This window comes from Lithobates pipiens, unplaced genomic scaffold, assembly GCF_037356315.1.
Source record: "Lithobates pipiens isolate NorthernLeopardFrog02 unplaced genomic scaffold, aLitPip1_a1.2 Scaffold_19, whole genome shotgun sequence".
Classification (NCBI taxonomy): Eukaryota; Metazoa; Chordata; class Amphibia; order Anura; family Ranidae; genus Lithobates; species Lithobates pipiens.
Genome location: NW_027507764.1, coordinates 68,437,030 through 68,449,726, shown reverse-complemented (window position 1 = coordinate 68,449,726; position 12,697 = coordinate 68,437,030). Strand labels below are relative to the sequence as shown.

The 12,697-nt window shown below is 41.8% G+C and overlaps 1 protein-coding gene across 1 annotated transcript in view; it reads left to right on the top strand.

Annotated features, from left to right (window-relative positions):
• Window positions 1-12,697, top strand: part of LOC143996041 (uncharacterized) — a 693,822-nt gene that overhangs the window by 17,530 nt on the left and 663,595 nt on the right. Inside the window, exons 4-6 of the mRNA XM_077490846.1 lie at window positions 3,159-3,308; window positions 4,193-4,290; window positions 7,820-7,943. Coding sequence (XP_077346972.1) covers window positions 3,159-3,308; window positions 4,193-4,290; window positions 7,820-7,943 — 372 coding nt within the window. The remainder of the gene's footprint in view (window positions 1-3,158; window positions 3,309-4,192; window positions 4,291-7,819; window positions 7,944-12,697) is intronic.

Sequence of the window (12,697 nt, the reverse complement as noted above, 5' to 3'; positions counted from 1 at the left end):
AATTTCTTCATCAGCTTAGGCCAATATGTATTCATCTACATATTTTTGGTAAAAAATAATAATCACAATAAGCGTTTATTGATTGGTTTGCGCAAAAGTTATTGCGTCTACAAACTGTGGGAAAGATTTCTGCCATTTTTTTTTTATTGTTTTAATAGTAATGGCGGTGATCTGAGATTTTTAGCGGTACTGTGACATTGCAGCGGACAGATCGGACAAATCCTTAATTTATCAGAGAGTGATGCACCATTTTCCTGTGAGTTAAGGGTATGGTCTGGCCTCTTGATGTCCTGGTGCTAAATGGTGCTGGGGGTCATTTAACCCAGAAGAGTAGGAGCATTGGATCAGTGATATATATACGTTTTTAATAAGTGAAGCTCAACCTGCTATATCAACAAACCAATCAATAAACGTATATGTGTGTATCTTAACATTTGCTTTCATACATGCACAGAAAATCTTATTTTCTAAAAGTCTGTTCACAAATAAAATAAATAAGTATCCATATATCACTAAAATGTGTCTTCAGCATATTTTTAAAGGGATTGTAAAGTTAAATTATTTTTTTTTTTTTAAATAACAAACATGTTATACTTACCTCCACTGTGCAGCTCGTTTTGCACAGAGTGGCCCCGAACCTGCTCTTCTGGGGTCCCTCGGCGGCTGTCTCTGCTTCCTCCCGCAGGTGCTTCTCACATTCATGCGAGCTCCCTCGCATGGTGAGAAGCATCTGCGGGCGCGCTACCATGATACAGCCGGCGGCTATAGCCGCTTGCTGTATCACACGGCTCCGGTGCTCCGTGTCAGTGGATGTGATTGACAGCAGCGCGAGCCAATGGCTGCGCTGCTTTCCATCCATCCACTGCAGCCAGTGGCCAGGCTGAGTGGTGAAGAGGAAGTCGAGGATGAGCGCGGGACTTTCGAGGGGTGAGTTAAGTAAAACGGGGGGGGGGGGGGCTGGGGGCACAGGCACTGTCAGATGTTTTTTCACCTTAATGCATAGAATGCATTAAGGTGAAAAAACATTTACCTTTACAACCCCTTTAAACTTTTATATTACACCAAAGTTGTTCTCCTCTAAATTCATATGTGTCCAAAAGGATTTGGTCAGAATCGATACAATAGACAAACAAGATATTTGGGGGGCACACCCTAAAAAATGCATTAAAGATGGTGCAGCCATAAGACCATACAACAGAACAAAATATTACAGCGCACACATGCAAAAAGACCTTTACCTCCTGCAAGGCTTATTTAAAACACCTAGACATTTTCAAAAAAATGTATCAAAAAATAAGGGGATTTGGTCACACCATATTGCTATACGGTGCTTAAGCCCACTTACTGCGGCAAAGTACCCCATGATTAGTGGGTCCCACACTATCCATGGACTGAGAGATTCTGCTTCTCTGAACCATGGGAGCTATACACTCCTCTATATGGGAGAACTAGAGGTCTCCACCCATGACACAGGTGTACGCTAATGAGAGGCACTGGTGAGGGAGTGGGGTGCTCTGCACCCAAAAGGATTTGGTCAGAATCGATACAATAGACAAACAAGATATTTGGGGGGCACACCCTAAAAAATGCATTAAAGATGGTGCAGCCATAAGACCATACAACAGAACAAAATATTACAGCACCACACCTAGATATTTTCAAAAAACATTATCAAAAAATATGGGGATTTTGTTCTGTTGTATGGTCTTATGGCTGCACCATCTTTAATGAATCTTTTAGGGTGTGCACCAAATATCTTTGTGTATTGTATGGATTCTGACCAAATCCCTCACCAGTGCCTCTCATTGGTGTCCACCTGTGTCATGGGTGGAGACCTCTAGCTCTCCCATATAGAGGAGTGTATAGCTCCCATGATTCAGAGAAGCAGGATCTCTGTCTATGGATAGTATAGGACCCACTAATCATGGGGTACTTTGTCGCTCTTAGTGGGCTTAAGCACCATATAGCAATATGGTGTGACCAAATCCCCATATTTTTTTTGATAATGTTTTTTGAAAATGTCTAGGTGTTTTAAATAAGACTTGCAGGAGGTATATGTCTTTTTTACATGTTTGCGCTGTAATATTTTGTTCAAATGTTACTATATTCGCCACCTGGGAAGTGCTCTGCCACCTTCCAAACGGGCTACTTACCTATGAGTTTGACCCATTGTAAAGTAAGGTCTATTAGCACTTTGATAACCTTTTTTTCACCCAATGTATCAATCTTATGTCATCCGTATACAGTCAGCTACTCCTTTAGCAGTAGTTCCTCAAAAAACCCAAAATGTCTCTCATAGAGCAGTATGCTTAAAAACATCACTCTTTTATTAAAATAGCTTAAGAAAGGCCGCGTACACACGGGCGGATTGTCTGCCCAACTAAGTTCGTCAGGCAATCCGACAGACAGTCCGTTCAAAATTTGAATGAACGGACTTGACCACACACGATGAGCAGACAGTCCGCTGAAAGCGTGCGTGATGACGTGTACAGCACGTACGACGGGACTAGAAAAATGACGTCCAATACACTGCAATGCAACCTTCGGCCGTGTAAATCCTTTCTGAGCATGCGCCATACTTAGTCCGTCCAACTTGCCTACACACGAGCGGACTGTCCGCTGAAACCAAGTTTGGACGGACAAAACCAAGTTTGAATGGACAGAATTGCGGAAATTCCATAAGACTTTGTTCGTCAGACAGTCCGCTGAAAAAGTCCGCTGAAGCCCACACACGAGCGGATTGTCCGCTGAAACACGGTTCAGCGGACTAAGTTGGACAGACAATCCGCCCGTGTGTACGCGGCCAAACACTTACAAATGAAGAGCACTAAATCCAGTGCACAAAGGGTAATCGCGCCTTTAATGTGTTGCCCCCTTAAGGAGAATCATCAGCATCAGTACATGTATTCCAGCTGTACGCAAAGGCGGGGCCCTGTCTGACTCGTTTCATCACGTGACCATAACTTTCTTAAAGGGAAGCACTAGATTGGTGAGTTTGGTACAGCAATCGATATAGGAAGAGTATTGCAGCAACACCTGCTTTTCTTTTATGAACTAATGCTGGCCACTGATAGTTTTACAATAGACTTGAGCAATAGGTTATTTTTGATATAACTGTATTCTGACCAACTCATTTTGCTTCCTCAACTCTTGTTCACGTCTTTCTGAGAGCCGCCGAGCTCAGTCCAGACAAAGGACACTCCAAATACATGTGTCTCGGACAGATTCATTGCAAGGAGGAAGCCTTACAATACTTCCATAAAGGATTGGAAATGATGATCAGCGCTTATCAGAACCAGCCGCAAGTGGTGAGTTATGATGTCACGCTTTCAGTAATTTTGCTATCCATAAACGTGGATGGTTGAATTTCATTACCTTCAAGTTACTCGGGCAAGGGTGCTGGCTTATCAGGGAGAAGGCTAATACACTAGTAAAATTTGATTTGAAAAAGTTTCCTTTTAAGAACACTTGTTTGGTTTTCTAATCATTAATGGGATCAAATCTATGTTTGTTTTTGACCACAGTGATGAGAAAACTCAACGGTTCAGGAGGGCAAAAATTTTCTTTAATGTATTTCTAACAGTGAGTTTGGTTTTTGCTCAGGAAAGTCCAATTCAAAATCGGGAATTAAAAGCTAAAAAAACATTGAAGTACTTTTGAACAACATTCGTTGAGCATGGGAATTTTTGCATTAACATGTGTTTGAAAATCTACTAGTGTATGGCCTTCTTCGTCCCCTATAAGCCTACCAGGTGTACTCCACAGATATGGCTGGATTAGACGATTGTTATCTCATGTGTATAGGTATCTTTTGCATCTTTTTAGGAACTCCAGCCTGTTGCCCCCCCCCCCCAACTCCCCCTGGTCTGTAGTTCAACTTCTGTTGTACCACAGCGGCCATACATGGATGGAAATTTGCCCAGTTCAGCAAGAACCCACTAAATTTTGATCCTTGTATTGAATTGATCCTTGTATCCTTAATGTTTTGGTAGATGGTGAAGTTCTTCCTTAAATAAAGAATTTATTTAACATAACATGGCACTCAAACAGCTTGATAAAAATGTTGCAAAGTTCAGTAAAGTTGAAAAAAACTTCTGTAGACATCACACATTGTTTTTTTTTATAATGGCTTCGCTAACGGTCTTAATTCCTCAGCAAAGTAATCACTTTGTCTTTTTCTTCCTCTTTGCAGTCGGGGGCCGCGAGCTGGCCGGAGGAGAATGAAGTCACTACAAAGGACATCTCCACAGCGTTCTGCTCCATCGCAGAGATCTATCTCACTGATCTTTGGTAAATGGCGTGTCTGTGAATTTTCCTTCCTTTTTTTTTTTTTGCCTCTGAAGTGTAGGATGTGAAAATCACAGATTTTTCCTTTTAAGTTCTTTATAATTCTCACTTTTGGTAAAGCAACAGCGTTTGAATTAGACCTTGGTGGAAACTCAAAAGCAGACCTTGGGCAGGGGGAAGCATGACCTTGTCAGTGGTTCCACCTGAAATGATATCAGAAAAATAGTCTCCTGGTTGGCGGGTCCTTCAGTTGACTTGGGGTTTACACCTTTCGCTGCTGAAGCCAAATTTGGGCATATGTACAAAATACATTGTACATGGAAAAGCACTTTAAACCCCCCCCCCCCCCCCCATGATATATTTTCTAAAAGGGGAGCCCACATAGAATAAAATGATGGTAGAATCAATATTTTATGTTGCACAACAATGACATACTATTAATTAAATCTACAGTTTATAGTTAAATAAAAAAATACATATTATATATAAAAAATAAATATATATTTTCTGAAAGTGGAGCCCACATAGAATAAAATGGTGGTAGAAGCAATATTTTATGTTGCACAAAAATGACATACTATTAATCAAATCTACAGTATATATTTAAATAAATAAAAAATACAGGCAACATATTTTTTTTGCCACTATCTCAAGATTGGGTGCTTTCTGGCATATTAGACATGCATGAAATTAAAGTTTCCATTAATAGATTGATTCTGACCTCCCCTTTATTTCATTCTTCAAAGAAAAACTTCTGTATTCCACTTGGGAAAGTGGGCAGAGGCCTCTAATAGATGAATCAATCTAAATCCATTAGTTCTTTGATGTTTAGGAATTATTTATCCAAACTTCAAATATTGATAATCAATAGTTCAATGTTTCAGATATACTGTACTAAATAATATTTAACTAAACTACTCTCAAATCACCTCCCAATCGTCGTCACATTTTCTCACTAGTCTATACATTTTAACACCATTGACTTCACACGACAGACCATATATATAGATATAGATATATCTACCTCTCTCTATATATCTATATCGATATAGATATAGATATATATATATATATAGATATATATAGATAGATAGATATTTACTCTTCAAATAAGTGAATTTAAAAATAGCATGAGTCAAAATCAAAGCATTAAATATAATATCCATGTCATCATCTAAAACGTACACATTTTTGTGTTTTAATGGAACCGTTGAACATTTATTCACCAAAAAATGATTACAAGTTTTTTTTATTTTTTTTATTTTTTTTGGGGTTTAGTGCCGGCTGTTTTAAAACAACCATTCATTGTTTGGCCCACTAGCCAGTCAGTTTTGCCCCATAACAGTTCCTAAACCTTATACTACTAGCTGGACTGTAATATGTTATTATGGTGCTTATTTACTAAAGCTGAAGAGTCCAAAATCAGGCTCACTTCTGCATAGAAACCAATTGGCTTCCAGGTTGTCAAACCTTAATTGAACAAGCTGAGGTTAGGAGCTGGTTGGTTTCTATACAGAAAGCCTAATTTTGCATTCTCCAGCTTTAGTAACTAAACCCCCTATGTGACTATTTGTATTATTTTACTAACAAATTGGCAGCCATTATGTTTGTCAATTGCAAACTGCTTAAAAAAATTTGAATGCACAAAAACACAATATAGCCACCAATTATGTGGTAAAATATAAAAGATACGGTTGTTTTGAGTGAATGGCAAAAGTGTCACGCTTTAAAAATTGCACACGCAAAAAAATGTCCATAGACAACACTTTAAAAGCTTTTACAGCTATACAAATGATGATCCTAGAATTATTTCTCTCATTCTGGTGTGCACTCAATACCAATATGTGGAACATTTGTTGGTTTCTTACGTGGGAATGCTCAATGCATGCATTTGTGTTCATATTTAGGTGCAGTTGGCTTTTAACTTTTTTTTCATTTATACTTCTTAAATTTTTTTTTATTTTTAACTGTGATTTTCTTTTTGTTAAACTTTATTACAATCTTGAGGGGAAGGGAGTCATTGGAGGTCTATTACACCCCTAATGTTACCTCTGCCCTTTGCTGAAGCCATTCAAGCACAAACTGTGCTTGAACAGCTTTATCCCTGGCCAGAGTGAGTAATCAGAGCGCTCCTGGGTCCATATTTCACAGGGAAGTTCAATGAATGGATATTAACTGATCTCCCACCATTCTCTCTCCTAACACCCACCATGGAGGTCCCAGGAACCCAGGAGGTACAGGTAAGCCCAGGGCACATGGTGGGGAACATGAGGAGGGGCTGGCCAGAAGCAGAAATAAAGTCCTGCAAAAGAAATCTCTGGATTAATGCAGCCAAAGCTCGTTTTTACCCTTAAATTATACGTTTTTTGTTTTTTTTCTAGAGGTCTATACCTCATACCATAAAGAGGGGACAACTGAGAAGGAAAGATGGAGAGAGAGATTGTTATAAAAGTTGGGGCAGTTGGGAGCTTTCGTGTGTGTGTGTATATGTATGTTGATTGGCCATAACTTTATGACCACTGATATCTTTATGTATATAACAATGACTATCTAGTTTTATTGGCATCTGAAAGTTGATAGGATATATTAGGCAGCAAGTAAACAAGTTGTCCCTGAAGTTGATGTGTTGAAAGCAGAAAAAAATGGGCATCGCAGTTTGTTGTGTATGTGGCTGCATAACCACAGACCTGTCGGGGTACCCACGCTGACCTGTGTCCTCAGCCAATAGCACTTGCAATACACATGAGCATCAGACCTGGACCACAGAGCAATGGAAGAAGGTGGCCTGGTCTGATGAATCATGTTTTCTTTTACATCGTGTGGATGACCGTGTGTGTGTGTATGCGTTGTTTACCTGGGGAAGAGATGGCACCAGGGTGCAGTATGGGTAGAACGGAAACTGGCGTAGTAAGTGTGATGCCTTGGGCAATGTTCTGCTGGGAAACCTTGGGCCCTGCCATTCATGTGGATATTGACACGTATCGCCTACCTAAATATTGTTGGTGACCATGTACACCCTTCATGGAAATGGTATTTCCTGATGGCAGTGGCCTTTTTTAGCAGGATAATGCTCCCTGCTACACTACAAAAATAGTTCAAGAATTATTTGATGACGACAACAACAAGTTTGTGGTATTTACTTGGCCTCCAAATTCTCAATATCTCTATCCAATGTAGCACATGTGGGATGTGCTGGGAAAAAAAAAGTCCAATCTATTGAGGCTGCACCTCGCAGCTTACAGGACTTAAAGGATCTGCTCCTGTCAGTCTGGTGCCAGATACCACATCGTACCTTCAGAGGTCTACGGGCATCCATGCCTCAACAGGCCACGGCTGTTTTGACAGCAAAATGGGAACCTAATCAATATAAGGTGGGTTGTTTTAGGGTTATGGCTGATCGGTATATTTATGCAGTCCCTTATATTGAGTCAGTAAGTAACTCGGTCCATCAGAACTGGTTTGGTGAGGACTGACCCTTCAGTAGAACTCTCTGACAAACTAAATCTTTTCATGTTTTTCTCTCTGTGGACAGCATGGAAGAAGGAGCAGGCGATAAATGTAAAGCAGCCATTGAAAAGGCTCTGGAATATAGTCCAAACAGCCCCGAAGCCTTGCAGCTGATGGCAAGTTACCTCTTCAGCATGGATCAGCCACAGGTAAGTGAAGTTCTCTTGGTTTTCCACCTACCGATTGCACGGGTGTAAGGGTATTGCCATCCCAACTGCTTAACAGGCAGCTGGAAAAAAAAAAGAGAGAGAAAATGGCCGCTGTACAGTCAGCTTATATAACTAAGGAGAGATGTTTGTGGAAGAGACATCTCAATATGAATGTAATGAAATGGCCTAGAGCACCATACTTCTGTCCAGCTTAGGGGACCCTGTTGTAATCAGCTTGATTAAGTCCTCTGGTGCCTTACAGGGCTGAGTGCATGAAAGTTTGTACTTTATCTTTATTTGTATTATATTTTATACTTTCGAATCAGACCCTATTGGGTACAGTGATTGGTGTGCGCCTGATGCAAAAAACATTCAATTACAAGCAGGACTTTGAGGCTATCTAATGCTGCCCATGCACCTTACTGTGCAATCTGCTATAGGTCTACCAACAATTGTACAGTAAAAGTGCCAGACTGTGGGGTTATAGGTCCACTGTAGGTTGGACCTCCTTTTACAATGCTTTGGTAAATATGAAAGAGATCGTACATTCAGATCAGGACCAGTGTGACCATATTCAGGTAGATATTTGATGCAACACCTTCATTTTTCCAATTGTACTTCTAAAAAAAAAATGCAGACATGGGTAAGATGCTGGGCTGCATCTTAAAATGGAACTACAGGGGTGATTGCTAAGGATGAGCTCAGGCGTGTTCACATACTCCACGTGCTGAGCCCGCCAGGTAGACGGTGCAGAGCTGCCCTAATTACAGGCAGTGAGACGTTCCCCTGATGCACAGCTGCAGAGATCGGGCAATGTCTCACTGCCTGTGATTAGTGCAGCATTGCGCTGACTTCCTGGCAGGCTCTGCACTTGGAGTGTGCGAATACGCCGGAGCTCATCCCTAGTGATTGCTTACCTGGCCAGCGGTCCCTCGCTGTTGCTGGCCTCTTCTTCTGAGTGCAGGTCTTCTTGCCTGTTCATTGTGTGGGATGATGTGTCTCCAGTGCATGCCCAAGAGCTAGTTGCCCCAGCATTCAAAAACTGTCCTGGCACCAGTGGCGGCTGGAGGTGTTTTTTCTTTTTTTTGAGCTCCGCCCCAAGCCCACCCTTTTTTTGAAGCCTATTTGAGCTCATGTTACCTGCTTAAAACCCCCCCCCCCCCCCCCCCCACCATTGGAATTCATGCATCTGCCAACCTGCATGTAGATTAGGGGGCCGGACGCATGGATAGAGGTGGCTGCGCTCCTAATGGATGGGCCGAAACTGCCCAGGACTATATGCATGTGCTGCACATGTACAGCTCAGTTTACAGCGAGCAGGCAGGTTTTTATACTTTTATATACTTTTTTTTATATACTTTTTATAGCAGAAGAAAGAGTGCATGTCTCTTCTTCCATAAAAGCCTGCAAGCTTGCTGTTTCTTACAGCAGAACTTCAGTTCCACTTTAAAGTGGTACTAAAATCTTGTTTTCTTTGTTTAAAAATAACAAACATGTTACACTTGCCTTCTCTGTGTAATCGTATTGTACAGGGCAGCCCCGATCCTCCTCTTCTAAGGTCCCTCTCTGGCGCTCTTGACCCCTCCCTCCTGCCGAGTGGCCCCACAGCAAGCAGCTTGTTATGGGGGCAGCTGAGCCGCTGCCCTGTGTCCATTCAGTCACTGTGTTGTGGCTCGGCCACACCCCCTTTCTCTCTCCTTATTGGCTCACTGACTTTGACAGCAGCGGAAGCCAATGGTGCTCTGCTGCTATCTCAGCCAATGAGGAAAGAGAGACCCCAGACAGCCGAGTCTTTCATGCAACATCGCTGGATCGAGAAGTATTAGAGGGGCTGAGGGGGGCTGCTGCACAAAGAAGGTTTTTTTTATCTTTAATATATGAAATGCATTAGGATAAAAAAAAACCTTCTACGTTTACAACCACTTTAAACTGTCCATACACCAGTAGAATGTCATTAGAATTGTTCAGTTTCAAGAACATTAGTTTAAAGATATAATGGTTAGTGGGGTCAGATCGACATTGGTTTTCAAGAAAATTTCAAGGAGCAGGATGAAAATTTTTCTGAAACTAACAGATTTCTGTTAGTGTATGTGGTTTTCCTTCTGAGATGTACATTCATTTCAAAATCGAAAGTTAAAAGCAAACAAAATTTTGAAGTATTTTTTAAAGTTTATTGAATGTACTGAGTATTTTCATACAAATGCTCATAAGAAAATTTGTTAAAAGAATTTACTAACATTCGGCTGGCTTTAGATGCTTCATTTTTTTATTTTTTTTGCTTCGATTCTTATATGTGGGAGTAGAGCTCCCCCTTGTGGCAATTGGTGTGTATTTAACGCGTTTTTTTCGTTTTTTTGAATGGAAAATAAAAAGTCTTGGTAATATCTAGACTTGACATACAGTGTCAATTTGAAAAAAAAATAATCATTTACAAAGATCACAAAACGGATTGATTCCATCACACTTGTGGCTGGAACACCCACCCACAGGCCTCTATAGCCCCTTAAATCGAAACTTCAGTCATTTTTTTTTTTTTCATCATTCCATCTATTAAATCTTCTGCCCTTGTTGTTTTAACTTTGAATAGTAAAACACTTTTCATAAGAGGGCCAATGTGTTTATAGCTGTTATGTAGCCTTCATGCAACTGCCAAGTTTCTGAAGGGCCATACACCTTATTCATTGTGAATGTGACTACTGACTGTGATACAGTTAATATTTTTGTCTGGTGTGAAGGGTACCATACAAGCTTTTATTTTTCCCCTAGAGGTTGAACCACCTGTTTGGTATATATTTAAAATCCTGCCCTGGGTTATTCTGGTGTTATGATCCAGGGAGAGTCCTGTGTAGACAGTAGCGTATTCCTGGATCAGTGAGACCTGTTCTATACCCCCCCAAAGGATGTCCTGAGGAAGCGATCCAGTGAAACGTGTTGACTCACAATGGCTCACACATGTTTCCGATGCCATACTGTGGAAACATCATTTCTTTCTTTGGGTATATGTAACGTCCGTTTCTTCTGGCCATTGCGTGGTCCTCAATGGACGATACCTTTTTTTTAATAATTCTGTACTGTTTTTTTTTTCCTCTTTATGTCTCTATGTTTAACCAGTTCCTTACCGCCGTATTGTAAAATGACGATGGCAGGAACCTTTCCTCCCTTCGGGTGGGCGTCATATAAAGTCCTCGGCTTCCCGGCATTGTGGAGAGAGCAGGTGCGCTCGCCGCATCACTGGGTACCCGATGCGCGTGCCCGGCAGCCGCGATGTCCGATGGGCATCCGCGATTGCTTATCACAGAGCAGGGATGTGGATCTGTGTGTGTAAACACACAGATCCACGTCCTGTCAGGGGAGAGGAGAACTGATCGTATGTTCCTTGTACAGAGGAACACCGATCGGTCTCCTTCCCTCATCAGTTCACTCCCCCCACAGTTAGTATCACTCCCTAGGACACACATTTAACCCCGGCAGCGCCCCCTAGTGTTAACCCCTTCCCAGTCAGTCACATTTATACAGTAATCGGTGCATTTTTTTTATTGCACCGATCGCTTTATAAATGTGAATGATCCAAAAATAGCGTCAAAAGTGTCCGATCTGTCCACCGCAATGTCACAGTCATGATAAAAATTACAGGTCACCACCATTAGTAGTAAAAAAAAAAAAAAAAAAAAAAAGAAAAAAAAAAGAAAAATAATAATAATAATAACAAATCGCAATTGACATGAACGCGCAATTGTCATTCAAAGTGTGACAGCGCTGAAAGCTGAAAATTGGCCTGGGCTGGAAGGGGGTGATAATGCCCTGTATTGAAGTGGTTAATAAAATCCAATTTTTTTTTAAAGATAATATATTGTTGTTCCAATCTGCTTCCAAAGTCCGACCTACAGATTTTCTTTTTTTTTCTCTGTCTCGCATACTAGCACATTATGTGAAACTTGCCTGAAAACGATGCATTCCAGCAGTGTGATGTCTTTGCTGGAGGCTGCTTCCATCTTCACCCGGTCTTCCTTCAGGGTCCACGGACACTGGCTGTGTGATTGGCCGGAGCCGCAATGTCGTCACTCCCGCACATGTGTTGGAGAGCCTTCTGGGTGGCCGTTCCTTCAGAGCTCGTGCGCAGATGACATCATCGGCTGCATATATAGTAAATATCTCCTAAATTATGTATGTTTAGGAGATTTTTACAGTACCTATAGGTAAGCTTTATTATAGGCTTATCGATGGGTACATGTACAGGACTAAGGTTTACTTCCACTTTAAACACCTGCCGACCAGCCGTTTTACTGCGTCAGAATGGCGAAATAACGTTATGTTACTTTGTTCTCCCTGTGGCCACTAGGGGAGTGCACGCTGCTCTCCCCCTGGAGCCGATGCGAGTGCCTGGCGGTCACAATCACTGCCAGGCTCCCGCAATTGCTGCTGACTCAATCAGAACCAGAATGCCCAGCTGCTCAGTCCCACGAGGCAGGGAGAGCTGTACTTACCAGTCCTGAAGAGCTGGGAGACCTTCCATTACAGTCCCACTCTCTGATCAGTACAGGGTGGCTGCTGGCCCAGCACACTGTGACGCAGACATCAGTAGCCCGGTCATATGTGTGCCCCGGAGCATAAAAGCTCACCGACCACCTCTGGAGCTAAGGTTTCCTCGTGGCCGGCCTAGGGCGGAGCTGCGACCTGCACTCGATGGCCAGGCTGGGGAGACTACAAGGATAAGGGTATCCAGCCTGTCACCCAGCCGGCTGTTGATAGCAGAT